At 43.4% G+C, this 27,793-nt stretch overlaps 1 protein-coding gene across 2 annotated transcripts in view; it reads left to right on the top strand.

The window, feature by feature from the left end:
• Nucleotides 1–27,793, top strand: part of USP24 (ubiquitin specific peptidase 24) — a 155,315-nt gene that overhangs the window by 65,824 nt on the left and 61,698 nt on the right. For both annotated transcript variants that reach the window (XR_006356444.1, XM_044005436.1), the window contains exons 11-26: nucleotides 863–977; nucleotides 1,119–1,222; nucleotides 4,775–4,882; nucleotides 5,641–5,736; nucleotides 5,845–6,006; nucleotides 6,167–6,214; nucleotides 10,636–10,743; nucleotides 11,508–11,657; nucleotides 12,028–12,159; nucleotides 15,506–15,617; nucleotides 16,059–16,135; nucleotides 19,977–20,117; nucleotides 20,288–20,341; nucleotides 24,650–24,765; nucleotides 26,343–26,409; nucleotides 26,501–26,611. Coding sequence is in view for 1 of the 2 variants with exons in the window: in XM_044005436.1 (XP_043861371.1) it covers nucleotides 863–977; nucleotides 1,119–1,222; nucleotides 4,775–4,882; nucleotides 5,641–5,736; nucleotides 5,845–6,006; nucleotides 6,167–6,214; nucleotides 10,636–10,743; nucleotides 11,508–11,657; nucleotides 12,028–12,159; nucleotides 15,506–15,617; nucleotides 16,059–16,135; nucleotides 19,977–20,117; nucleotides 20,288–20,341; nucleotides 24,650–24,765; nucleotides 26,343–26,409; nucleotides 26,501–26,611 (1,701 nt within the window). In the remaining variant the exon portion in view is untranslated. The remainder of the gene's footprint in view (nucleotides 1–862; nucleotides 978–1,118; nucleotides 1,223–4,774; nucleotides 4,883–5,640; nucleotides 5,737–5,844; nucleotides 6,007–6,166; nucleotides 6,215–10,635; nucleotides 10,744–11,507; nucleotides 11,658–12,027; nucleotides 12,160–15,505; nucleotides 15,618–16,058; nucleotides 16,136–19,976; nucleotides 20,118–20,287; nucleotides 20,342–24,649; nucleotides 24,766–26,342; nucleotides 26,410–26,500; nucleotides 26,612–27,793) is intronic.

Consider the following 27,793-nt stretch of genomic DNA (forward strand, 5'->3'; position numbering starts at 1 on the left):
ACTTAGTTTCCTCCTTTGAAAAATGAGGTAGTTGGACAAATTCCCTGGGTCCTGTAATCAGCTGATACACCTCCCCTCCCCCCAAATGTTACTGTTTTTGTGTGTTTTGGGCAAAAGCAAAGTGCTTGAAATCTTGGTCTGATGACAAAGTCAGAAGGACATGCTGTCCTCTCCCCTGGTACCAGGCACCAGTATTGCTGCCCCACCCCATACCACATCCTCTGTCATCTCGTCTGCCTCTTATATTTTCATTTTCCTTCAGGCCCTCTTGCTCATTTCCATGGTGCTGGCCACAAGAGGCTTTTCTCTTGCTTTTTTGTAAGCCTGCTTTCCACAGGATTTTAATAGTTTTGTTTTTAGCAGCCAATATATTAGTGGTATCATCCTCACATTTTTATCTGTTTATTCCAATGGATAAGAAAATTCAAAGTTTGGAGAAAGCCTATAGCTCAGCATCCTGGCTAACACTTCAAAAACTGTGCCTTTAAAATTGAGTCTCAACATACAGGGAAAGGATGAACATTTCTAAAATGTTACAAAAGAAATGTCTAAATCTTAAAAGAAAAAAAAATTATTTGTTTTAAATGAGAAAGTTTGGAAAACTACATCTTCCAAAAGTGAATTTCTCATTGCTTGTCACAGATTAGACACAGGAAATTCATTCTCTGAAAGTTGTTTTTTCATGTTAAGTAACTGCCTGCCAGTGCTTTTTCAGATGCTTTTACTAATGCTGGTCTATGTTCCATTTTGCTAGCTTTGTAGAAGTCACAGATGTGCCACCTGAACACGCTTGGTTTATTTGGAGGGATTTTTAAATATTCATAACAGCATTTAGATTTCAGCCACAATACTCTCTTATTAGGTAACCAAACTGATAGAAGACAGCACTTTATCCAAATCTGTGAAGAATGCAATCGATACAGACCGATTATTAGATTGGCTAGTTGAGAACTCTGTTCTGTCAATCGCATTGGAAGGTAAGCATTTTCATGAAATGTAAACAGCTCCTTTTAATGTCTCAGGCTTTAAATGAAATGGCAAGTTGATACTGTCTTGAATTAAAATTGCATATAGGGACTTGGTGTCGAACTTATCTTCTGTGCTGTTTGTTCTGTCAGGTAATATTGATCAAGCACAATACTGTGATCGTATAAAAGGAATTATTGAACTACTGGGCAGTAAATTGTCTTTAGATGAGCTCACCAAAATTTGGAGAATACAGGTAAGTGCCATTTTCATCCTCTCCTAGTCTAATGTTGAAACTGTTACATTCCACTTTCCATCATATGCTATAGTAATGTATTGCGTATATGTGGCGTATAGCAAAATGCATGATTTATGAAGTGGACGGTGTGGGAAATACAAGTCCTCTCAGTGCTGCTACACCAGCTGTGAATACCTTGCTGCATCATTTAACCTTATCCTACAAAGATAGAAGCCATATTTCCATTAGCTTCTTATCCACGTTTGTTCACCACACTATAGAGTGTTTATTTGAAGATGATTTTTAAGTGTAGCTCCGTTGCCAGAATGGCTTTAAAGTTGCTGTGCTAGATCAAAATGTTTGTTGAACCCTGAAATTGTGGCCAACTGAAGACTGACTGTTCAGACCCTTGAGATATCCTGGAGAGTTGGGGAGCAGAGAACCCCATGACTCCTCAGAATGGATGTGATCTAGCTTAGGCTCTGAAGGGGGTCAGGTGTGTTATCACATTCCTCTGATTTGCTGTCATTGTTTCATTTCTTGCCCTTTCATGGGCAAAAAAAAAATTGAAGCTACATGTTCTCTAGGGCTGAAATGATGGCTTAGTAGGGAGTCAGTGAAAGAAATTAACTTGAAAGAGGAACCAGTAAAGTCATAGCATATAAAAGGAACTCAGCAAAAATCACCTTTTCTGGATATTACACATAAAACTCAAAAAGGAGAGACAAAAAAATCCCATTTTAAGTAACTACAAACTGCATCAAATTGCACAGTTAACATTTCAAGACGCATTTGATACTTAGAGGTATATAACAACAAAACACTTTAGAGAAATCAAAGCAGAATTGAACAAAGAAAATAGTCTTGTTCACAATTGGGCTGGTATTAGTTTAATCACAAAAATGTCCTTACTCCCTAATTTACAGATTGGGTGCCACAACAAACTTTACTTTTTAGAATTAGACAAAATAAAATGAATCTGGAGGACTTCAAGGGAACTGATGATTATTATATTTTAAGTTAAACAAAAGGGCTCTCCCACTGCCAGATCACAGAGAATGTAATGGTGTTGTGGTGATCAAAACAATAGAACACACTGGATAACAGTCAGTCAAGCATTGTGACTTTGTGTTTAAAAGGTCCAGGAGGGAGAAGATGCCTAACACTTGGTGCAGGGTTTAGAGTGTGGCCTTGAAAGGGTCAGGCATTCTGAAAGGTGGTGATGAGAAAGGAATGCATTCCAAGCATGGGGAACAGTACAAGTGAGAAATGGGAACAGATAATAATATTAGTTTGTGTGGAGTAAGACTAGAAATGTAGGTAGAAGCCAGATTGTGAAGAGCCCAAAATGTCAGGCTCTAATTATCCTATTTACTAAGTCTCCAAAGTCAAGACCCAAAAGGTGTGTAATCAGACAGGAAATAGTACGATGGGTCCTACCATATCCTCCCAACAAAGGCCAGTCTTAGTTGTGGTTTTTCTTCCACACAGCTGCAGTACCCACACACCTGTTAACATCTTCACTCTGCCCCTTTCCATTGATGGCTTCCTACAGCTAGGCACCATCCCCTTAGGGACGTTTTCACTTTACCAGGACCCAGATACCTGTATCAGTTGTGCATGCCAAACTCCCTGTGTTCCTTTTTGTTATAATGCTAATCCTTCCCTTCATCTTGCTTTCTAGGAACGATTTTCATTCATTTGGTGTGGGGCCTGAGAATGCTCCCTACCTGATTCAGTTCTTTGTTTTTTACTCTGGTTTTCTGTTTTAATGCCTCTAAATTCATGTATCATTTGGTCCTACCTGGTATAAAGATTGAATGGAATGGGAGCTGAGAGCTATGAATGGCATTCAAGCTAGGCCTTGAAGAATAGTGGATTTCATAGTGGTATTTCAGAAAGTGAAAGCATATTACCCAGCTCTTAAGTGTTTAATAAATGCTTAATGGCTGGAGATGCAAATATAAAGGATATTCAGGATACAAGGAAGGTCATGAACAAAGGTACGGGAAGTGGGCGAGACTACTTTTGAAACAAAGATGTTGAGCTGTGCGTGTATACTTTTCACTTGACTCCAGTGGTATAGCCAAGGTAGAATTGACAGGTTTTGGTAATTAGATATCTCTGATAAGAGAAGGGCAAAGGGTCAAAATAATTTCTCGGATAAATGTGATCTAAACATCCTCAAATATTTTTTCAAAAATTGTTTAGAATAGCTTTAATATTGGCATTAATAGAAACAAGTGCATATACATAATAAAGAATAAAATCAAAATATTTAATATAGTAAAACCAAACACATTGACGGATAACCAAAAAACCTCACCCTTTCACTTTATACACATTCTTGATGCAGATATAATTCTGGGTTGCTTGAAAACCAAGCTCTCCAGAGTTCAGGCTTCTCGTGATGGAAGTCCATTGTGGTTGAGTCAGTTGTGTTCAACTCTCTATGACCCCATTTGGGGTTTTCTTGGCAAAGACACAGGAGTGGTTGGTCATTTTCTTCTCCGGCTTTTATGGATGAGGAAACTGAAGTAAGCCAGGGTTAAGTGACTCGCACAGGGTCACACAGCTAGTCAGTGTCTGAGGACAGATTTGCCTGACTCCAGGCCTGGCGCTCTGTGCACTATGGCACTATCTAGCTGCCTGGGGTCCATAGAACTCTGGATTTGATAGTAGGGCTCTAGCATCTTTCTGCTCCCTTTGCCTTACCTCCTCGGTCCCTGGGCTTGCCCTCTATTGGAGTGTGGAGGCCTCAGCCTAATGAAGTGCTTGTTTTGTCATGGATATGTGATCATCTCCAAGCATCTCCCTGTCTCTGCACCTCAACTCTCACCCTTCTCTGTCTCCTTCCTGGTGCACGTACCCTCGGAGCTTCTCCTCAAGTCAGTCCTCTCCTGCCCTCCCCTCCTCTCTCTTTACTTGTTCCTTTCATCTGCAAAGATGCCTTTCACTTGAATTGCTTAATCTTCCTGATATTTAATGGCCTTTCTTGCATTTTTAGACTTCTTAAGTCTGAGTTGTAGCTATTTCCTCACTAGCTATTCTTTCTTCAGCTCTTTATGGTCTGGCTTCCATCCTTGCTACCTTAATAAAACCTTCTTAGGATACTCAGAGTAAACGCTTTCTCACCAAGGCAGTTGCTCTGTAGTCCACAATCTGTGCCACATTTACTACCTCCCTCTTAATATTGCCTTTCATTTTATACTCATATAGATAGATAGACAGATAGACAGACTTGGGGGGGGGGCAGGGCAGTGAGGGTTAAGTGACTTGCCCAGGGTCACACAGCTAGTAGGTGTCAAGTGTCTGAGGCTGGATTTGAACTCTGGTCCTCCTGAATCCAGGGCTGGTGCTTTATCCACTGTGCCACCTGGCTACCCCCATTTTATACTCTTAAATCTAAAATTATTTGATGGAAAGTCAATATTTATTGATAATTATTCATTGTAGCCATTTTAGTAATTATATTACTGTCATTTGATCTTTGTATTACACATGTATTTTACTACTTTTAAAGATTAGATTACAAAAACTCCAGTTTATTATCTTTTTCCCTTCTTTCAGGCAGGACAGTCATCTACTGTGATTGAGAACATCCACACTATTATTGCTGCGGCTGCTGTGAAATTCAGCTCAGATCAGCTGAATCATCTCTTTGTGCTCATCCAAAAGGTGTGTGCATGATAATATGTATTTGTACTTCCTCCAATAAACGTTTTTATTGCCAGGTGTCTTTTTCTGCAGTGCTTGGGTTGGGGATGGATTCTGATTATGAAGAAGAATCAAGAAAATCACATGATTCTGTGACAGGAGAATCTGAAGGGACTTCAGTGGCCATTTAATTAATCCAGGCCCAAGAATCATAAGGTCTTGGATTGAGAGCTGGAATGGACCTTATACCCCATCTAGTCCCACTCTTCATTTGACAGAGGAGGAAACTGAGATCAGGAAGGATTGTCATGTGACTAGATGAAGGTTGAGCCCACTCTGACTCCAGAGCTATTGTCTGTGCCTGTGTCCTGTCCCACTTACAGCCATTCATTCTTGGGATACAGCTCTGGTGGTCATGACGAGCAATGGTTGGATGACCCCTTGCTGCCTATTCCTAGATGGAATTCCTTTTTTTGGCAGGGCAGTGAGGGTTAAGTGACTTGCCCAGGGTCACACAGCTAGTAAGTGTCAAGTGTCTGAGGTTGGATTTGAACTCAGGTCCTCCTGAATCCAGGGCCAGGGCTCTATCCACTGTGCCACCTAGCTGCCCCCTGGAATTCTTTTTCAGGGATGAGTTGGATGTTTGTGCTCTGAAAGGAGTAAGTCTGATCTCCTGCTCAACTATTGTAGTTATAATATGCCAATTTTAACAAACCGGACACATTCACAAAATATTCAATACCATGACTTCATCCTATATTTTTCCATTTGCCCCACAGAGCTGGGAGACAGAAAATGACAGAGTAAGACAGAAGTTGTTGAGCCTGATTGGGCGGATCGGTCGTGAAGCTCGTTTTGAGACCACCTCTGGAAAGGCAAGAGAGCAAACAGATATTTAAATGATAGATTGACAGCGTTTCACACAGATGTTCCAGATCCCTTGTTTGCCTCCTTGGTGGGCTTCATTCTGTCTGTGCTTGCAGGTCCTCGAGGTCCTTTGGGATTTGGCTCATCTTCCAACCTTGCCCAGTAGCCTCATTCAGCAAGCTTTGGAGGAGCACTTGACTATCCTTAGTGATGCCTATGCAGTGAAAGAAGCCATCAAGAGAAGCTACATCATTAAGTGCATCGAAGATATTAAACGGGTATAAAACTTGAGTGTTGCGCAGTGCTGCTATTCTTTAATCACCATCAGCAGAATTGCTCCAGGATGACATTCTTCTTACCTTGGAGCCTGGGCTTAGGAGAGTGGGTAGCCACTGTTGTTACTGAGATACTTACGTTTCTTTTAAACTACATTTTCAGCCTGGAGAGTGGTCAGGTTTGGAAAAAAACAAGAAGGATGGATTCAAGGTAAGAATTTGCAGATTGAACCTACTTGAAGGGACCCTAAGTGGTAACAGTTCCCCTTTTAATATTTCCTTGCTTTAAAATAGTCATGTATTGTGTTCAGACACAGACTGTGTTTCATTACTTGATTTCTCTATGGCTTAGATTTCAGATTTTTTCATTTCAGTTAGGGGTGATTGGTTTTGTGTCTCTTCTCCCACTCCCCATATATAACTGCTCACCCCTGGCAAGAGAAAAAACACCGTCAGGATCAGAATTTAAAAAACAAAATCAACTTAGTTTTTTCCTTAAAGAGAAACATAAAGCATTTAATTTATTTTTTTAATTTCCATCTTTTTTTTTTTCAGTTCCTAATTCTCCCTTCCATCTTCTTTCCTCCCACCCATTGAAAAAGCAAGAAAAACATATGCCATTGCAAGTATGTGGGCAAGCAAAACAAACTGCTGCATTGGCCATTTCTGAAAATAGAGTTTCGTGTCCACCATCCCTGCCTGGGGCCTGAGAGCAGCTTATACTCTGCATCCTCAGAAACAGTAGTTGGCTCTATTATAGTTGATCCGAGCTCTTCAGTCTTTCTACGTTGTCTCTACAATACTGAAATGAATTGTATAAATGACTCTCCTTGTTCTTGAAGCATTTAATTTCAGTGCTTTTAAATTTAAGAACAAACTGCACAGCTTTATTAAGAATGAACAAACGGGCAGCTAGGTGGCTCGGTGGATAAAGCATCGGCCCTGAATTCAGGAGGACCTGAGTTCAAATCGGGCCTCAGACACTTGACACCTACTAGCTGTGTGACCCTGGGCAAGTCACTTAACCCCAATTGCCTGTGGCTATTTGAAGGCATGGAGAAAGACTGAGAGGAGAGGGGGAGAATGGGAAAAGAAAAACAAAAACTGCCTGCAGAAAGTGTGGTTCCTGTCATGTTAATGCTTAATGAATGTCTCCACAAAGAATGTGGAGAAGAGGAGAGAGCCAAGAAAGTGAGACTAAGAAGGAGAGACTTGGGGCCTCTCCAAGTGGGCAGCCGGGCTTTGGAGTAACCGCATGAAGTGTTGGTTGTCTCAGGATCACAGGTCTGCTTTTATCAGTGGGCCCGCCAACCCCCGCAGAGACCCTCCTCCACCCCGACAGCGTCAGGGCCCATGCCCTGGGCCCCTGGCTTGATGGGGAGCCATCTCCATCCTGTCTTTTGAAAGCTTGGGAAGCACTGTTGGTGTTTCCAGAGAGTTTTCCTCTATGTTCAGTCTGCTGCACAGTCGCATTTGGGCATTGGTATATTTTGTGGATTTTTTTATAAGGACTAGGTAGCTGGTTTTTAGGCTTCATTCGTAAATGTGGGCATGATTCTCTTATTTGTTTTTAGTCAAGAATTATTTGTATAGTTAGCATAGGTCTTTTGTCGGGTGGATGCATTCTAAATATTCCTGGGGGTTTTGTTGTTGTTAGTGTCTCAGATCATCTGGCTGCCTTTCTCTTTGGGTTTGAATCTCCTCCAGAATCATTATTAAAGGACTTCCGAGCCTAAGTAAAAAGAGAGGATTGTTTTTGTTTTCAGCAGCCCTCACCTTTTCTTTATGGCTAATGGAAGATAAAGCAGGAGGCAGCACGCAGGAAGTGGCTTTTGAAACTCAGTTGTTCTTTTTTTGACCTTTATTTCTTCCTTTCTGACTGCCGTCAGACCTTGAGCCCTGCTGGTAGGCCAGCCTGTCCATCCACACCTGTTGATTCTTAGAGCCCATTTCTCAGAGCCCTTCTGAGAGGACACAAAGGCAAGGCCCTTCCCCCAGCACAATTCCCTGTGAATTAAGTGTCCCATCATTTTTTACTGTCAGATAGATGCCATCACTGAGAGCCACGGGAAGTCAAGCCCCATTAACCCTTACTCTGGTATGTTATTGCACCTCATGGTGTTTGTGCTGTGCCCTTTCCTACAGGCAGCAAGGTGGGCTGACCGGGGACTTTGTTTCCCTGCCCAACTTCAGAAAAGCACTAAGCAGAGGGTAAGAGGAGACCCCCTTCCCATCCTTAGCGACCTGTCTCCTTTTACAGCTCACTTTCTTCCCACTGCTCATTAGGAGGCTGATAACTGCCAGGCTCCCCTGTTGTTTGTACAGAAATCCTGACTTGCATTTCTGTAGCTTCTGCCAGAGTGATTTGGGCTTCCTGGGGCTTCCCTTCTCTCCCTGTCTTTTCTATTCTCCATTTTTTCCCCTCTTCCTTTAGGAAAAAAATGTCTTAAATTTAAATGTCCCAATACATACAGAACATTATCTGAACATTATAGATCCCCAAAATGCCCTTTATATTCTCAACCCATTATCTCAAGTCCTCTGTCTCCTTCAAAGAAGCCAAGATATCTGGTTTCTACTCAGGTGCCTGTCCTCTCTTATTGTTCCTAATACACTTATAACATTGATAATGGGTAGTTTGGCAAAGAGGATGAAATCCTGCCAGCTTCCCTTCCTAAAAAACATCTCACAGCTGACTTAGGTTAAACTAGCTTTACCATTTTGATTGTAATTAAGATAACATTTTGAACTCCTTATGGCTCATTAAGTCTTTTTAAAATATTGTTAGATACTAGGTTGAATTGGTAGCTGCTTTTTTTCCCCTAGAATACCATCTTCCCATCTTACAACAAGTAGTCAGGTTGTATATTGTCAGAAATTACTCCCCTAACCGATCACTGAGTAGGTGGAGATGATGGCACATTAGAAGGGTCACATGGTCAGTGAGTGGCATTTTCCCAGTATGTTAACATTGAAGAACCCATGTGAACAGAATAAAAAGAGCCCAGGAAAAAATTAATTATTTAATTAAAAATAAAATGAAAAGAGCCCAGTCTTGGAGGCATCTTATGTCCAAAGATAAAAATCTTGACTTTTTATTTTTTTTTAATTGAGGGAATCATGAATTACCTTTGGAAAGTTCATCTGATAGTCCAACCCTAATCACTTTAACTAGCCATAATAACACTTAAAAGTGTTACTGTTGCTTGCTAAAAGGGTGGGGGTCATGTTTGCCTCTTGGTGCTTTATGTTTTTAAAATCACCGTTCCAGACTTGAAAAGTTGTGAACATTGCTGCTTTCTGGCACTTCCTCTAGAACAGGGATTTTTCTTTGACCCCTGAAAGTGCCGTATGTAGAGTATTAACTTGGTAGATACCTAATATTTCCATTTTTTTCTCCTCTGCAAGGTCAGGCAGACACATGGTCTTTTTATTGATCCATTTTTCTCAGGGCTTTTTTTGTTTTCCTAAATGCCAAGAAAACAAAGAGGTACACACATTGTATAGAAACAGCAGAAAAAATCAGGGGTTTTTGAGAGTAATTCTTGTGGATAAGGACTTGAGCTTTTTATTATTAGTTCTTCCCAGTATTTTGGTTTGAGATGTTATAATTAATCTGCTGTAATCAATCATATGCCACTTGAATTTCCTGCTCTATCTTAGAATGTAATATAACATCAAATCCCATAGTTTAAAAGGAACTATTTTTGGAAAGTAATTCCTTTTAAGTCAAGAGAGCAGATTTATAAGAGGATTAGAAGTGCAATATTAGGAAAAATGTACATCTAATTGGCAATGATGGATCTTCTGCAGATTTTATGAACTATATTGAGTAGTCTCTAAGATCTTTTGAGTTCAGTGCTGGTCCAGGACTCTCACAGGAAGTTAATAATATATGTATATTTGAAAGGACTATGGAGGGGCAGCTGGTTCAGGTGGATTGGACTGAGAGTTAGGAAACTTGGCCTCAAGTCTGAGCTCTGGAGCCTGTTCGCTCTCTGACCCTGAGCAATTTCTAGTTTCCTTCTCTTTAGAAGGAATGTAATCATGGGACTGACCTCACAGGATTGTTGTGAGAACTGAGCTTGGTAACTCCTAAAATGCTGTGGAGATTGAGTTTATTGGTGTGATGGTGAGGAAAATAGAAAGGCGAGGCAGAGTCATCCCTTGGGATCCAGAGTCCCTGCTGGGTTTGGCCCCGAGTCACTTTCACTGGATTCTTGACAGTGTAACACAAAGCCAACTTTTAATCTCCTTTTATTAGTAGATAAAGGATTAATGACTTGCTAGCCTGTTCTTTAATGCCAGCAGCATTTTACATGTGCTCTCTAACAGTCTGCCTCAGGAGTTGCCACTTCACTGGTGTCTAGGGAGGGAGTCCTCCCTCATGCATTCACCATCCTTTCATACCTGATACGTAACCCTAGGAAGCTTCATGCAAGATGGTGTTACTTTTCCCAGACTTTGCATAAAGACAGGTCACACTCGACCACTGGGGAGAGAAGGATATGGATTGTATTATAAGAAAGAGCCAACTGATTTCTTGGTTCTGTCTTTTGTTTTAGTAGTGAGTAGGCTTGGCACATGCCATGTGTCTCCTCATTTGATTGACATCCATTTTTTCCATTCTAGTCATCCCAGCATAACAACCCCCAGTTTGTTTGGGTGGTTCCCGCTTTACGTCAGCTCCACGAGATCACCCGATCATTTATAAAACAGACCTATCAAAAGCAGGACAAGGTAAGAGTACTAGCTAATGACTGGTTATGACACAAGTACAGAGGGCGGGTTTTTTGTACCTGCAGAGAAACAAACAAATCCTTTACTGTTATAGCCAACAGCTTATTTAGTGGCTCTTGTTCTTGCTCTCCTTATCTTGGATAAAATAAGAGTTTGCCTTTTTACTGCCTTAAATTCTTTGAAGTAAGTGAGACAAAGCAATAAGAGTCTTCCATTGGTTCTTAAGAAAAAGAGTAGTAGCTATAGGGACTTTGTAAGAAAGAATCCTCTGGGGACAGCTAGGTGGCACAGTAGATAGAGCACCAGCCCTGGAGTTATGAGGACCCAAGTTCAAATCCAGCCTCAGACACTTGACACTTATTAGCTGTGTGACCCTGAGCAAGTCACTTAACCCCAATTGCCTCACCCAAAAACAAAAACAAAGAAAGAATTGTCTGCCTTGGGGGATAACATTTATTCCAAACTTGGTTTGAGAGAATAAATATGGGAAAATGTAAGATCCTGATAAAAACATCTTTCCTAGTAGGAAAAAGTATATCATTGGGTTTTTGTTATTATGTTAAAGGAGCAAAATGGGTCATGGGGAGGATGAAGAAAGGGCTCCCCAAGGAAAGGAAAGACAAGATCACCTTCCTCTAGTTCCACATGGAAATGATGAAGAAATCCCCAGGCCCCAGGGCCACCTTTGTAAAGTCAAACATGTGTGAAAATGTCAGAAGAATTACATTGATACTTACACTTTCCTTTGCATTGTTTTCCCCAAGAGCATCATTCAGGACTTGAAAAAAAATTTTGAAATAGTCAAACTGGTAACAGGGAGCTTGATAGCTTGTCACCGCCTTGCAGCATCTGTATCAGCACCTGGGGGCTTAACTGGTTCAACACTAGTGGATGGCAGATACACCTACCGGGAGGTATTGTACACAATACTTTAGTAATCCTCAAAAATATAAAAAATGCTTGTTGGAAGTATTGAGAAAATAATCTTCATTTAGGATTCAGCAGTACGTTAAATATTTGTTTAGGAGCTTTCATAATTAACTTATTGGCAACTAAAAGTCAAATAGAATAATTACCCTGTGGCTAAATATGGTGTAATTTAATCCTCTAAGACAATGCAATAAATGACATTAGCATGTAATCTTTTGACTTTCTTCTAAATTATATCCATAATAGAGTATTTGAGAAGTCTGTACTTCAAAGTTGAATCTTTTTTGTTGTTATTGTTTATTTTTAATTTTAAGCATGACTGGAATTAACTAAGTCCAGTTCTCTCTCTTTCAGTATTTAGAGGCACACTTAAAATTTCTGGCATTTTTCTTGCAAGAAGCCACATTGTATCTGGGTTGGAATCGAGCCAAGGAAATCTGGGAATGTCTTGTGACAGGACAAGACGTTTGTGAATTGGATAGAGAGGTAAGAAACCATTTTTTTGTGGAAAGTGGAAATGTGTGAGGCTTTATGACTAAAATAATTTGCACATTTTTCTCATCTCATTCTGTTTTCAAGTACCTTGAATAGAAATGAGTCTTGTATGAGTGATAGGTTATTTTAGAAATACCAGAGTTATAATATGCAATGACAGTATTCCAAGGCTACAGACACACCATCTTACACTCCACATAAAATTCAAAGTGAGCATATGACCTAAATATCAAAGGTAAATACCACAAGAAAATTAGAAGAGATTATCCTATACTTTTTATAGCTATGGGTAGCAGGAAACTTCTTAACCAAACAAGGGACAAAAGTAATGATAGAATTCAAAATAGAGGATTTTGAGTAGATGAAATCAAGGATTATGCATAAACAAAAGTTAACGCACCTAAAATAAGAAGGAATATGGTTGAATGGGAGAAAATCTTTGAATCAAATTTTTCTCTTAAGTGTTGGTATCCAAGATCTAGAAACAATTAGCAGATGCATACATATGACCAGAAGCCCTTTCCCAAGAGATTAGTGGCCTAAGCATTAAACAAAATTGCAAATTATGAACAGTCCTATGAGAGAAGGTTTCCAGTTCACTAAAAACATGAAAATTGCACATCTATGTAACTCTTTTTACTTCAGATTCATCAAAATGTAAAGATGAAAATAATGACTTTGGAAATCAGCTAACAAAAACAGCATAAAATTGAAGACAAAAATCTTTGTAAATGGTGAAACATTTTAAAATGTTTGGAAACCAGTATTCCACACTGGTTGGGTATTGGTATTAGAAAATTGAGCCTTTGTATTAGGCAGAAGTTTGGCATTATTAAAAGCAAGCTAGAAGAATATTCTCCTTCCGTTTAATTCTGAGCCAAACTTGTCATCACCAATGAATATTAATGCAAAATTTTGAGTAAAATATTAGCAGACAGTCATATATCCAAAAATTATTCATTATTAACATAATTTATCATATAAGCAACAACAACAAAAAAATTAACCTGTACCAGGTTAAGAAAATCATCCTATAAACATAAGCATTGAAAGAACTCCACTTTATCTCTCTATCTCTCTCACACACACACACACACACACACACACACACACACACACACACACACACACACACACACACACACACACACACGCGCGCGCGCGCGCGGCAGAGTTGGTAGGGCACCGGACTTGGAATCAGGAAGACTCATCTTCCTGAGTCGAATCAGGCCTCAGGCACTTCCTAGCTGTGTTTGCCTCAGTTTCATCCTCTGTAAAATGAGAAGGAAATCACAAACCCTTCCAGTATCTTTGCCAAGAAACCCCAAAAGGGGTCAGGAAGAATTAGACAGGACTGCAACGACTCAACAATGATAAGGTGCAAAGCAAGGGAAACCCTTTGTGCCCATTATTTGGCAGAGTGGTGGTGTGGCAATAAGAAGAGACAAAAATATGAACATCTGCCAGAAGGAAGCATGATTCTTTGTACCAATAAGATTTGATGGCTTGCTGGGGCAGCTAGATGGTGCAGTGGTTAAAGCACTGGCCCTGGATTAAGGAGTACCTGAGTTCAAATCCGGCCTCAGACACTTAACACTTACTAGCTGTGTGACCCTGGGCAAGTCACTTAACCCCCATTGCCTCACTAAAAAAAAAAAAAAGATTGATGGCTTGCTTAGAAAACTTCAATCAGGGGAGAAACTAATTGAAAGAATTAAAATGAGTAAATGAGTCACTCATTAAACATCAAGTTCCTGCTGTGCCCCAGGTAGTGTGGATGCAAACACAGAAAAGAAAGGCCGCCCCTGCCCTCTGGGCACTTCAGGTCTGAAGGAGAAAGAGCAGACACAGCTAAGCAGCAGAAGGAAAGGAACAGGAACCAGGGAGGCTCCTAGAACCAGGGCCAGGTAGAAAGTGAGAGAAGCCCCAGAGTAGTGGAGCCCTTGAGGCACAAGGAGACGGAGGTTAGGGGCTCATGGCCCCACTCCCTGATCAGTGAGGATGAGGGGGATAAGCACTGGGGCTGAGGGCGTCTTGTAGGAAGATTGTCCCAGTCGTGAGCTTCCTGGGACCTGAGGAAGAAGTCTGAGAAGGCCCAGAGTAGTGAGAAAAGAAACGAGAGAGAAGCTTAGTACAATGGCAAGAGACAGAGAAAGCTCACAAAAAGTAGCATTTCTCAAGCCATCACCAAGAGAAAATAGATGAATTCCATTCCAAATTAGATGTGCAGTGCATAAAAAACACTCTTTACAGAAATGAAAGAAAGCTGAAATGACAGGAAAGCCTCATAATTCCTGAGCAAGCCAACAGAGTCCAATTAAAATGACTGGCATCTGATGTTCAGGCCTAGTGCCGTGTCCACAGGGAGTCACTGCAGACCACAACCCAGTCATTGAAGCAAACCTCTGTGCCTCGATGATCCTCCAGAAAAGGGGGAGGGAGGCGCCTTCCTTGCTCAGAGAAGGCCTCTGGGCTGGCACAGTCACAGACCATCAGAGTTCATGGATTCTTTTTGGACCAATTGCATTCTCTTTATTCTCTGTCACACCTGATGACCTGGAAGGTGGGTGGGGATTGTGTTTGGAAATGAAGGTGTCTTTGTGGAGCCTGCATCCTCGCTTGGGCACAAAGCACTGACATAAGCACAGCCACTGCATTAGAGAAGTGCTAAACAAAGCCCTCTAATGAGGTGGGATAAGGAGAATTGGGCCACAGTATGGGAAGGCTTCCATCCTAATACCACATGGGCTGCTGAGGGAGGATGCCCGTGAGGAAAGGGGGCCTTCCAGGCAGAGGGAAGCCCTGGGCTCAGGACCCAGAAAAGCTGGACCATGTCAGAAGTAAGCCACACTGCTCAGGAGACCAGCTTGGGAAGGGAAAGCAACTAGGTTTGGAAGGGCCACAAGTTTGAATGTATTGGGTAGGGACCCATTGGAAGGAGAGGGGAGACACATGCAAACAACTGCATGTTGTTCATTCCAGTCTAGCTCCTGGTGATCCTATTTGGAGGTTTGCCATGTCCTTCTCCAGCTCATTTTACAGAAGAGGAAACTGAGGCATCCAGGTTGAAGTGACATGTCCAGGGCCACCCAGCTAGGAAGTGTCTGAGGCCAGTGTTCTATCCACTGCACCACCTCATCTAGGTCTCTACGTAAATGTGAGAATTCCAGAATTCCAGATGTTTCTCTGAACCACTTATGCTTTTCACAAGGGGAGTGTTCTTAAAGTTCGTTTCAAATTGGTTTTTCCAAACAATTTGCCTTTGTTCTCACCATTGTGGCATTTGTATTTGTTCCAAACTGGCATTTGAGTGACGATGCTCTTCTCTGCTGCACAGATGTGTTTTGAGTGGTTTACGAAAGGACAACACGACCTTGAGAGTGATGTCCAGCAGCAGCTCTTCAAGGAGAAAATCCTCAAGCTGGAGTCATATGAAATCACTATGAATGGTAGGAAGGCATTTGTGATCTTTCAAACTTTATGGCCTGCTTGAAAAAAGAACTAAAACTTGTCACTCTTTAAAATAAAATTTTAGACAAAACCATTGACTGAACTTTTTAGAATCTGACTTTGAAATTCTCATCATGGCCTTGGGAGGTCCTGCCAACCTTCAGATCCTTGAGGGTAGTCCTGGGGACAGCCCCAGGGAAAGTCCACGTTGGAAGCCACAGCTTAGGATGACAACTAAGGAAGGCATGAGGAGATAATAGTTTGCCCAAGTTGAAGGGGCACTGGCACTGATGAAATCACAGGACTTTTTAAGTATTTAGGATAAATCTGAAAATCAAGCATAGATTTACACATTTTTCATTGTTGTTCATTTTGACTTAAATGACATATCATTTAATATGAAACATAAGATTCATTCTAGTGTCTCTATCGGCTTGCAGGTTTTGGCTTATTTAAGACTTTCTTTGAAAACGTGAATCTTTGTGATCATCGGTTAAAGCGACAGGGCACTCAGTTGGTAAGTAGCCGATTCCTTCTTAGACAGAAGTGGCCGAGATGATGCCAGGGGAAGACATTTCCTGGGAGACCTGGAAATCTGGGTCGTGTGTTTAACTGACTTAGCAGTGACTCCTCTTGGACCTCTAGTGGCGCTGCTTTGTCCTGGCTCTCTGACAGCCCTGGAGACTGGACCAGCTTCCCCAGAGCCTTCCTGGCCCAATCCCCCCAAAGTTGGCCCTCATCCTGCCCTCCCTCTTTGTGTAACAAGAGCATCTAACACAGTGCTCTGCACACTTTTTAAACTAGATCTGTGCTGGCATCATGTAGAGTCCAGCTCCCTCTGACCGTGTAGGCCAGGAACTGCTTGGCTATGTAAAGTCTCAGAGAACTGCCTGGATACTCAGGTGGGACTTGAACCCAGGCCTTCCTGGCCACAAAACCAGTTCTTTTATCTTGGCACACCATAGATACTTAATAAATGTTGTTCAATTTAAATATGTCATTATATGTTTGCAGCAGCAGTTATTATTTACCATTTTTTCACCCCGAGTATATAGCAGAATTAACTAGCAGTAGTAATAACAACAACAATAACAATAATAATAATAGCATTCATATAGTACTTGGTTTGCAAAACACTTTACAAATAATACATTATCTGATCCTCACAAGAACCTGTAGGTGTTATTATTAACCCTATTTTCCAGATGAGGAAATCAGTGCAAACAGATGAAGTGATTTGCTCAAGGTCACACAGATAATAAACGTTAAATTTGAACTCAGGTCTTCCTGACATCAAGGCGCCCCCCCCCCCACACCCTTTGTACTTTGGCGCCCCCTAGTGGTGCCGGTGTGCTTAAATCCATCTGTAGCCTTCCAGAATAAATCATGAGGGATAAACAGATTTTCTGAGTAAAGCAGTGGATCTATAAGTGCCCAGACCTTTTAGCATAGATCCACAATCAGAAGCTGTTGAACATCATTCATTGTGCTACAGTGGAGCGTTGCCCTCACAAATCATTCCTTAAGATGGGCCGCTGGGCCACGTTGCCCTCAAACCTCCTCTTTTGACTTTTTTTTCTCCTCCGGGTTTTTGTTTTGTTTTGTTTTGTTTTATTTTGGTGTGGTAATTGGAGTTAAGTGACTTGCCCAAGGTCACACAGCTAGTAGTATGTGTCAAGTGTCTAAGGCCGGATTTGAACTCAGGTCCTCCTGAATCCAAGGCCAGTGCTCTATCTACTGGGCCACCTAGCTGCCCCTCTCCTCCGTTTTAAAGCGTTTTTCTCTCTTCATTGTTCGTACTCGGTATCATCCATGAATATGGGCCTGTAGCCTCCCTTATGCCCCACTTCCTCCTGAGTTGATCCTCATCTCCTGCTGTCTAGAACAGTATAAAGTAGGTCCCTCAGTCCTGGATGAGAATCCCGTTGGTCTGTCTGGATGGGGAGGTGTATCCATGTGTTGGCATCATCACAGATTTTGAGGCACCTTCTGGAACACAGCCAGTTTTGTTATAAGTTAGCACCTCCCTCAGAACAGTCATTGGAGAATGTAGTAGAATGAAGGACATGGACCTTGGATGTCCCGAGAATGCCCGTGCTGGGAGGCCCCTTTATAAAGGAGTCGCAGATGTTGGGGGCAGCAAGGTGGTGCCATGGATAAAGCTCCGGCCCTTGATTCAGGAAGACCTGAGTTCAAATCTGGCCTCAGACATTTGACACTTATGAGCCATGTGACCCTGGGCAAGTCATTTAACCCTCATTGCCCTGCAAAAAAAAAGAAAGAAAGAAAAAGAGAAGAATGGAGTCTCACCTTGTAACAATTGCTGTGGCTGGTGATTCCAGGCCTTAACTTACTCTGATAGTGGCAAACCTGCCCCCCTCCCCCATATTGCTAACATGTGAACTCTATGAGGGGTCATCATAGTCTTGGGGGGAGAAAACACATATATCGTGTGTATGTGTGTATATACATATATGTATGTATATATGTGTACATATGTACATAAACATAGTGTATATTCTATATTAATATAATTATTTTGATATAATTAATGTGATGACACTATTAATATGATAATATTATATATTAGTATGATGACATAATATGTTAAGATGTTCCATGTATATGTATATGTACGATATATATATACATATTTATCTGTGTCTACATTTGTATATTTACCATATATAACAAAAGCTGCTTGAGGGTAGAGACTTGATTTTTGTACTTGTATCCCCAGGAACTGTAAATAAATACTTGTTGAATTCTTTTTTAAAAAATTGCTGTGACCAAAGGGATGACGTGCCTGGCCAGGTCAGCAAGGCTTCCCCAGATGTCTTCCCAACCGGGGAGGCTGGGGCTGTCCAGTCAGGCCTGCCCACTCGCTGCTGGCGAGGCCCTTGGGCACCCAGACAAGAGGAAGACCTCATGGCCCAGGCGTCAGTGGGATCACTTCCTCCCCTTGTGTACGGTTACAGTCAAGGACAAGCTGCTTTTTCTGAGGTCGAGTGGGGCTGGAAACCACTGCTCAGACCAAATTCATGTTACACTTTTCTTTCTCCAAGCAAACTGCAGCTAACATGTCCCATCTAACACTGTAATTTAAAGACTTTACAAGAATTTGTGGGGCCAAAATTTGGTAAACCAAACCAGTGCTTGATGATGCAAATTCTTTTTTTTTTTTTTTTTTTTGCGGGGCAGTGGGGGTTAAGTGACTTGCCCAGGGTCACACAGCTAGTAAGTGTTAAGTGTCTGAGGTCGGATTTTAACTCAGGTCCTCCTGACTCCAGGGCCAGTGCTCTATCCACTGTGCCACCTAGCTGCCCCGATGATGCAAATTCTTTTTTTGTTTGTTTGTTTGTTTTTTTGTTTGTTTGTTTGTTTTTTAGTGAGGCAATCGGGGTTAAGTGACTTGCCCAGGGTCACACAGCTAGTAAGTGCCAAGTGTCTGAGGCCGGATTTGAACTCAGGTACTCCTGAATCCAGGGCCAGTGCTTTATCCACTGTGCCATCTAGCTGCCCCGATGATGCAAATTCTTGATGTCACATATTCATATTGTTATACAAATGTTATGCATGTTGTGCGGTAATTTCATAATTGTGCCTGTGTTAATATATATACTCAAGCAATGAACTTTCAGACTGTCAAAGAAAAAATATGGATACCATGCTCTTGAGTTTTAGGCACAAGTCTGCCAGAAACAAATTTTATTTAATTATCATTATTCTGTGTCCTAGCCATTTTTTTTTTTTTAGCCATTTCTTATTTAGAGAGAGATGTCCAAATAAGCAGTTCCCCCAGCTGGTGCCCATGGCCGTAATTCTCCACCCCAACTCACCCGAGTTGAGGTATCATTTGTGGAATCTTGGTTGTAGAAGGTTCAAAGGTTCAAACACAGTTCCCAGAACTGTTGGCTCTCCTCCCCCCACTGTGAGAGATGCAAAAGGACAGGTCCTGCAGCCCACGGAGGAGAGAGAGGAGTCTGTGCTTCCTTGGGTGGATCAGCAGCCCAGCCTCTTCAGGGGTGGGAAGTGGCCATCCTACCTAGGGGAGCTAAGTGGGCTTCTCATCCTGCACCCGGCCCCTGGCACCGGGACTTCTGCTCTACCATTTAGGCTGGAAAGGATGGTCATGCCAGAGAATTCTGAGATTGTCAACAAAGTTTTCCGTATTCGTCCTCAGGGCTCCCCAGCCATGCTCAGTTGAACTTTCTCTTCATCTAGAGCGCCCATCACTGCTGGACTCTGGAGTTTTTTCCCTGACACACACTGAAGAAGTTCACTTCCTGTCTGGGATGGGCTTATTCACTTCTGCCTCCACATTTACACACAGCAACTTAATTTTGTCTTTTAAACAGTACGTAGAGAAGTTGGAGTTGATTGGGATGGATTTTATTTGGAAAATTGCCATGGAGTCACCTGATGAAGAGATAGCTAATGAAGCTATTCAGCTGATCATAAGCTACAGTTATATTAACTTAAATCCAAGGTTAAAGAAGGTGGGTGTTGTGGGCAGGGGGTGGGGGTGGGACTGTGAATGGGCACCATTTCTCTTGTTCAGTGTTTTTGGAGATGGGTTTACTTTGTTTTGGGGTTTGGTTCTCAAGCATGGGTTTCTCCCCTTGACTTGTTACCAAAATGCTAATTTCCATTTAACTGGCTCTTCTAGGATTCGGTGTCACTGCACAGGAAGTTCATCGCCGATTGCTATGCACGCCTGGAAGTGAGTATCCAGGAGCCCTTGGGTTAGTCACTGTCTGATCTGAGCTGGTACAAGAGGCGGGTCTTCCCCACAAGGACTGGCCCCTGGTCTTGCATGACTACACAGTGACACAGGCTTCTTGCCTGGGACCCCTTCTCTGGCACAGGGGTTGGTGGTTAGTGTGGGCTCCCTGTCCCTTCTTCCCCTGGGGTCAGCTCACATATTTTATACCCACTCACACTCTGAATGTAATAATAGTGGCAATAACTCACATTTACCTAACACGTCAAAACTTGCAGTGTGCTTTCAGTGCCACAATCCCATAAGGTAGGTAAGCACGACCATTTAACAGACAGGAATACTGAGGTTCAGAGATGCAGTGACTTCCCCAAGGCCTTGTGCTAGGCAGAGCGGTCTGGGAGTTAAATCTCTACCTGCTGGCTCTGTCCTGGGCTTTAGAACTGAAGTTATTAGGCCCCTTTCTCCCATCTTACAGAGAAGAAATTGGAACACGAAAAGGTCAAGTGATTTGTCCCAAGTCACATAAGTAGTTGTGGAAGCATGATCCTTTGCCCCATGAACATCTAACAGCAAATCCTGGGCCCTTTCCTCCAGATGTCATTAACCCTTCCAGAGTCAGGAACATGCCTGCTTGGTTCTGTGTCATGGAGACAGTGAAGGCCGTATGCTCTCAGGAGAACCCATCTCTTCCTCTTGTTTCAAGTTCAGCCTTGCTCTGGGTAGAAGTGAGATCCCATGCCTTGATGATTTTTTTATTTTTCAATTGAGTTTTATTTTCATATAGAAATTTATTTTCACTCCCACCTCCCTCTCACCCTCACTGAGAAAACAAAATAAAAACAAAAAGCCATTATAAGAACATATACTTAAGCAAAAGAGGTCCTTCCTAAAATGTGGGTCTTTTTCAAACCTGAGTCTAGTCACCCCTCTCCCATTTTGTACTTTTTGGAAAAAACGCTCAAGTTTTCATTTTTCCCATTTAAAATTCGCCTTATTCTATTTAACCCACTAATTTAGGCTAATAGTGCCTTCTTCTCATCAGTACAAATTTGCCAGTGAAACAGAAATGAATGGCCAATGCATTGTTGTTGTTATTATCATATGATTAATAATACATTAAAGAAAGGGTCAGAAAGGTACTATTAGCCTAAATTAAGAAGACTCTCATAAAAACAGATAAAACACCTATCTCCTAGGACTGTTGTAAGGATTTAAGGAATTTAAAGTGCTCAGTCCAGTGCCTGGAACACAGTAGGCGTGTAAACATTATTTCCTTCCTTGATCAGTCGATTGATCCATCTGTCTATTCAGTAGGCCCATAACAAATACTTGTCTCCTTCCTTGGCAGGGTGGTGATGCTGCATGTGTGTGTGTCGTATAACATCGTATATGCATTCATTTGTTCATTCGGCATTGCATGGCCTCATCCATATCCCAGCTGAGTCTGAGCTCTGAGTAACTGCTCTTTGTACCCAGCTGTGCTGCCATTTCTCAATCACTTGGTCAGCAGCATTCATTAAGCACCCTTGTTGCATGTCAGGCATATACTACCAGCACTGCTGAGTGCTCATGACATAGAGAGACAGGCTCTGCCCTCAGGTCACTTACAGTCTAATGGGGGGGACAAACAAATAACAAGCTATACGCAGGGAAAATGGGAAATAATTCATAGAGGAGAGTTGAGAGGGGTTGTGGAAGGCTTCCTGTGACATTGGGGTTTTAGTTGGGACTTGAGGGGAGTCAGAGACTCCTGTCCAGAAGGAGTGTCTAGTGCCCGGAACATCCACGATGTCAGTGCCACCAGATCCAAGAGCACTTAGTGGCCAGGAACCTGGAGGAGACTAGAAAGGGCTTGGAACACCAGGCCATGTTTGATACTGAGGCAATAGGGAGGCACTGGGGTTTATTGAGGGGGGGATAACACGGTCAGACCTTTGCTCTAGGAACATCACTTTGGCAGCTGAATGGAGGGAGGATTGGACTGGGAAGAGACTGTGGGGCAGGCAGGTCCCTGAGCAGCTATTTCAGTACCCTAGGCATGAGGTGAGGGGGGCCTGAACCAGGGGGAGGGGGTGGGGGAGCTATATATGAGGGTCATATCAGCAAGACTTGGCAACAGCTTAAATGGGGGGGGCGGTGAGAGAAAGTGAAGGAGAAAGGCTTCTGGGTTTTGAGTCTGGGGGACTAGTGGTTCCCTCAGTAGTAACAAGGAAATTAGGAGGTGGGTGGGGAGGGAATTCTGTTCTGGACATAAGATGTTTGCTGGACAGCCAATCTCAGATGTCTAAAACGTAGTTGGAGATGTGAGATGAGCCTGGAGCTGGATCTATGGGTGTGAGGTCCTTAGCATTGAAATGGTCATTCAATCCATGGGAACTGATGAGTGAAGTAGAATGGAGGGAGAAGAGAAGAGAAGAGAAGAGGGCCCAGGGCACTGTCCTGAGGACACCAAGGTTGTGGCCTGGAGGAGGGCCAGGAGGCAGGGACGTCCCCATGCCCGAGGAGGAGAGGGCGATCAGCAGCGTCAGACTGCAGGGAGACAGATGGAGAAAAGGCCGCCAAGAGGTCATTGGTAACTTTGAAGAGAGCAGTGGAGTGAGGAAGTCCGAAGATGAATGAGATTAAGAGATTAAGGAGAGAGGGAGAGGGGGCAGCTAGGGGGCGCAGTGGGTAGAGCCCTGGCCCTGGAGTCAGGAGGACCTGAGTTCAAATCCGGCCTCAGACACTTGACACTTATGAGCTGTGTGACCCTGGGCAAGTCACTTAACCCCCATCGCCTAAAAAAACAAAAGTAGGGAGGGGAGGAAAAGTGGAAGCCCCTCTTGTCACGGGCTTTCTGGTCAGCACAGAGAGAAGGCGGTCAGGGGGGGCCTTTGGCGGGGGTGGGGGGTGCTGAGGGAGAGAAGAAAGATCATTGATAGCGGGGGCAGGGCCAGCTGTGGGAGGAGCCTTTATGCAGGTACAAGGGTTGGCCTTGGCAAGGAACAGGCAGAACTGAAGAGCTGGACAGATGACTGCCATAGGATTCTCCTGCCCTGCCTTGGTCAAAAGCTCAGCTCTTACGACGTCGCTGTGGCAGGAGGCCTTCTGGCTGTAACAGCTCCCTCCTGCTGGTCACTGCGTTGGTCGTTAGGCTCTGGGTAACCGTCCCTGTCCTCAGCGTACATGCTGGGGCTTTTCCCAGGATCACTGCCAACCTCACGGGCTTATCAGTAGTGAATTCTATTGGCCCTTCTCCATGCCTGGGGGCCTTTGAATGATCAGTCTTTCAGGTGTCCCTAATATGGAGCTGAAAGTCATGTCTCCCAGCTCTTTGTGTACCTCAAGATTAGGGACCCAGGTTTTCTGTCTCCTGTCAGTGTTGGCTGTTTCTGCGTGTGGCAGGGAGAGTGCTCAAGGCCTTTGGTACCACTTCCAACACTGCAGATGCATTCCTCATCCTGGTCTCAGCAGTCCCGACCTCATTCATGGTTTTCTTAGGAATAGGGTGGGATGCCCCCAATACCAAGGGGATGCAGTGCTGAAGACCTCGCTGCCTTGCCCTCCCAGCCCGGGCAGGGTTTTGCCCCTTGACCCATTCACAGGGCCTTGTGAAATGGGCATGACCACTGTTGAGGCCCCACCCCAGTGGGTGTCTGGTGAGCTGCTGTGAGATTTAAAACTGGATATAAGAGCATTAAACTCCCCTTTAACCTTTCCCTTCTATATCTCCCAGACCAGTAAGAGAAAGAAACCTCTGAGCTTTAGTTAGAAATGGATTACTTAGCTTTTGTTGTTTGGGAATTAATTAGCCAACAAACAAGGTGATGCTGATTAGAGAAATAGGAAAGTAGAAATACAAATAAATAGTCTTAGATCTAAGCTTAGTCTATATTTCGTATAGAACTCACCAAATCCCAAAGCCACCTCTGAGGCTGAGAACCGCGTCAAACAGGTGCTGTTACAGAGGACCAGGCCAATCACCAAGGACCACACTGTCAAACCTGAGTCAGCGTGTGTGTGCAGAGCAAGAGAGACCACTTCCGTTCTCCCCTTGTTTTTAAGCTCGCATCCCGGAAGTGGAGTGCTTATCAGACGCACGGCCGTCACGGTCTCCTCCCCGAAAGGGTGGTCCTTCAGAAACTGGCGTCCTTCAGTTCTCGCTAACCAACTCTTAAATCTTAGTTAAAAGCTTTCACTTTTTACCACACTGCGATGCCCAGGCCAGATGAGAAGGACCTTGCCCAGGGCAATGCTAGACTGTATCAGTCCCGCTGAGCCAGCCCAGACTTGGAATCAGTCTTTAGTGTGGTGTCCGCTGTCTTGCAGGCAGCCAGCTCAGCGCTTGGTGGCCCCACCCTGACCCATGCTGTGACTAGAGCAACCAAAATGCTCACGGCGACAGCCATGCCCACCGTAGCAACATCTGTACAATCTCCCTACAGGTAAGCTCGTTACAGGTTGGTATTTCTCATTTCAAAATGTTGCCAACACTTAGAAGGTTTTTGCATCATGGAAAGGGTGTGGGGGGGAGAAGAAGCACTTCTAGAGCACCTACTATGTGCCAAACACTGTGCTAAGTGCATTTTAGAAATATTTCATGTGATCCTCACAGCAACCCTGGGAGGGAGGTGCTATTATCCCCATTTTGCAGAAGGAGAAACTGAGGCAGACAGGTGCAGAGACTTGCTTGACCAAGATTACACTTAGTAAGTGTCTGTGGCAGAATTTGATTTTAGGTCTTTGGACTTTAGGCCCAGCATACTCTCTACTATGCCTCAAAAAATGGAAAATATTGGGTAATGATTTCTCTGGTTTATGTCTTTTGGAGAGACTCACGGTCCTAGTGACATCAAGTCCTTCTTTTACCTGAAACATGAATCAGTGAATAAGCATTAATTTTTTAAGTGCCTCCAGCACCCCAAGCACAACACTAGGCACTGGTGACATAGACCCGTGAATGACACAATCCCCACGCACAGAGAGCTTTCTTTTCTGATGAAGAGAACCCCAGGCACACAGCTGTGAAGCACCAGATACGTTCCCCAAACACCGTGCAGAATCGTTCAGCAGAAGCCATGGACTCAACTTTAAAAGGAACCTCATCCAGAGCAGCACCGTTTTAGACCCGTGAAATACACACCACATCCGTGAATGGCATGGGGCTGCTCTCTGGACCAGCCCTCTTCTGCTCACAGCTCCTGCTGCCCCAGAAGATCAACAGGAATCCATTGCCTGTCCTTAACAAGGACTTGCAGCTGGCGAGCTGTGGTCAGGCTCGGTAGTGCTCTACAGACTCGAAGCTGGGACTTTGTCAGCGTGCGTTAAAGAACTGACTGCCCCAGGAAGCTCAGCTCTCTTTTTGCTGGGGGTAGATGGGCCCTGTAGCTGGGGCCTGACTCAAGGCTGTTCATGGAAGAGGCCTTCCCTCGGTGTCCCTTTGGGAAGGAGACAAGCTCTCCCTATCACTTGGAGCATTCCGGGTGGCACACTTTGCCCTCCGACTTGTCTGACTGTACATTTTGAAATTGGCCAGTCCATGGGCACCTGGTAGAAGAGCCTCTTCTTTCAGCTGTCTGTTAGTGGTCCTGTGATTCTACACCTTCAGAAGCCTTTTGCAAAGGCTGGACAGGAGCCTTGTTATCCTTAGCACAGCAAAACATGCGCTCTAAGATTGCCTGACTCGAGAATATCAGTGGATGAGTAGCTCAGGGTACTGAGTGTCATCATCTTTGTACCCACTGTTCAGGCTGGGGTGTGCTTCAGGACAAGAAACAGCGTGATAAAAGTTTATGAAGGGCAGTCTATTCTCTGCTCACAGGATGGCCAGGACAGACCTTTTCTGCCTACCCCATTTGGGGACTTGCCCTGGCCTGAATGCGTCACCTTCCCTGTTGATACAGACTAACTGTGAGGGCACTTTTGTCTGCTTGGATGGGGCTTGGATTGAGTTGCATTAATTTACTTGATGTTGACAGTCATTAACATTCCAAAAATCCTTTTCCTTCCTAACAACGTCTAGGTCTACTAAGCTTGTCATCATTGAGAGGTTATTGCTGCTGGCAGAGCGCTACGTAATCACCATCGAGGTCAGTGTTGCCTTTTCCCCAAGTGTTGTCCTTTGGTGCATCCTTCTGCACTGATCATTTGGCTTCATCATCTCATTTGTTCCCTTTTCAGGACCTTTATTCTGTTCCTCGCACAATTCTACCTCATGGCGCCTCGTTCCATGGACATATTCTGACTCTCAGTGTGACGTGCGAGTCTACCAAAGATACCTTCACTGTAGAGGTGTGTTCATGTTTTGTTTTGACAAACGTTTTTGTGTTATCTTGATGGTGGTGTGAGCATTTTGTTTTAGCTTACCAAGGAGATAATGCTGTGAAAAGCCACAGACTCAAATTCAGAATTCCCAACCCAGGATTTGAAAAGGAAGGAAACTGGGAGTGTCCCAGTGGGGCTCTCTTCCAGGGAAGATCAGAAAGCCCTGTCCATTTTAAGGAAGTCTGTGTGATCTTGATGTTGGACTGTCTCAACCCCACCCCCTTTCTCCTCTCTTTCTCCTTCTTCCTTTCCTTCCCTCTCCCTCTTTCTGTCACCAGATCACTTAGGTCTTATGGTCATCTCTGCAGATGACGGCCACTTTTACATATCTGAGCCCCAGTCTTTCACCTGAACTTCACTGGGCATTTCAGACTGCATGTGTTGGAGGTGCCTTCAGCCCTCTGGGCCTTCCTTCCTGCAGTAGGCTTCTGAGTGATCTCCCTGCCTCAGTCCTTCCCACACTGATGGCTCTGTCTAGTCAGCTCCTGGCTCCAGTGTCTTCCTTCTCTTGGTAACTTTAAAAGCCCTGATACAGTCTGGCCCCCTGTCCCTCTGGACATTACTCCTTCCCCTCCGGCCTGTGAAATCGAGCCTCACTGGCCTTGACTTCTCACACAGAACACTCCATTTGCCCATCTCTGGATGATGTTGACTTTGGTTTACTTCTAAACTTTCTAGTGTTTAACGAATCAATGTTTTCAGAAGGGATTTTTTTTTTGCATCTGTTGATAGAAATCATGATTATTGTTGGTTTTGTTATTAATATTATCAGTAATATTGAGAGTTTTCCTAATGTTGAACCAGTCTTCATTCTTGGTGTAAAACCAGCCTAGTCATAGTTGATCATCTTTGTCGTAATGATAGCAGTCATAATCATCATGAGATGTTTAAAATCTAAATGCGTGGTCGCCTTAAATCAGAAGCTTTAGCACCAGTCTTTGGGCATTAAGCATTTATTAAAGCATACTAGGTTTTAGTAAAAAGGAAAACACATGGAGTTCAGAAAGTTAAGAAAAGGTCTATTTAGCCTAGAGTTCCAGCCTGGTCTGGTTCTTCCTCAAGTCCTCTGCCATGAGCCGGCTTCCACCACAAACTGCCCAGAAAACTGAATGTTTTTTTATAGCCTTTTATAGTTCCGGAGCATGGGTG

This window comes from Dromiciops gliroides, chromosome 4, assembly GCF_019393635.1.
Source record: "Dromiciops gliroides isolate mDroGli1 chromosome 4, mDroGli1.pri, whole genome shotgun sequence".
NCBI classification, from domain to species: domain Eukaryota; kingdom Metazoa; phylum Chordata; class Mammalia; order Microbiotheria; family Microbiotheriidae; genus Dromiciops; species Dromiciops gliroides.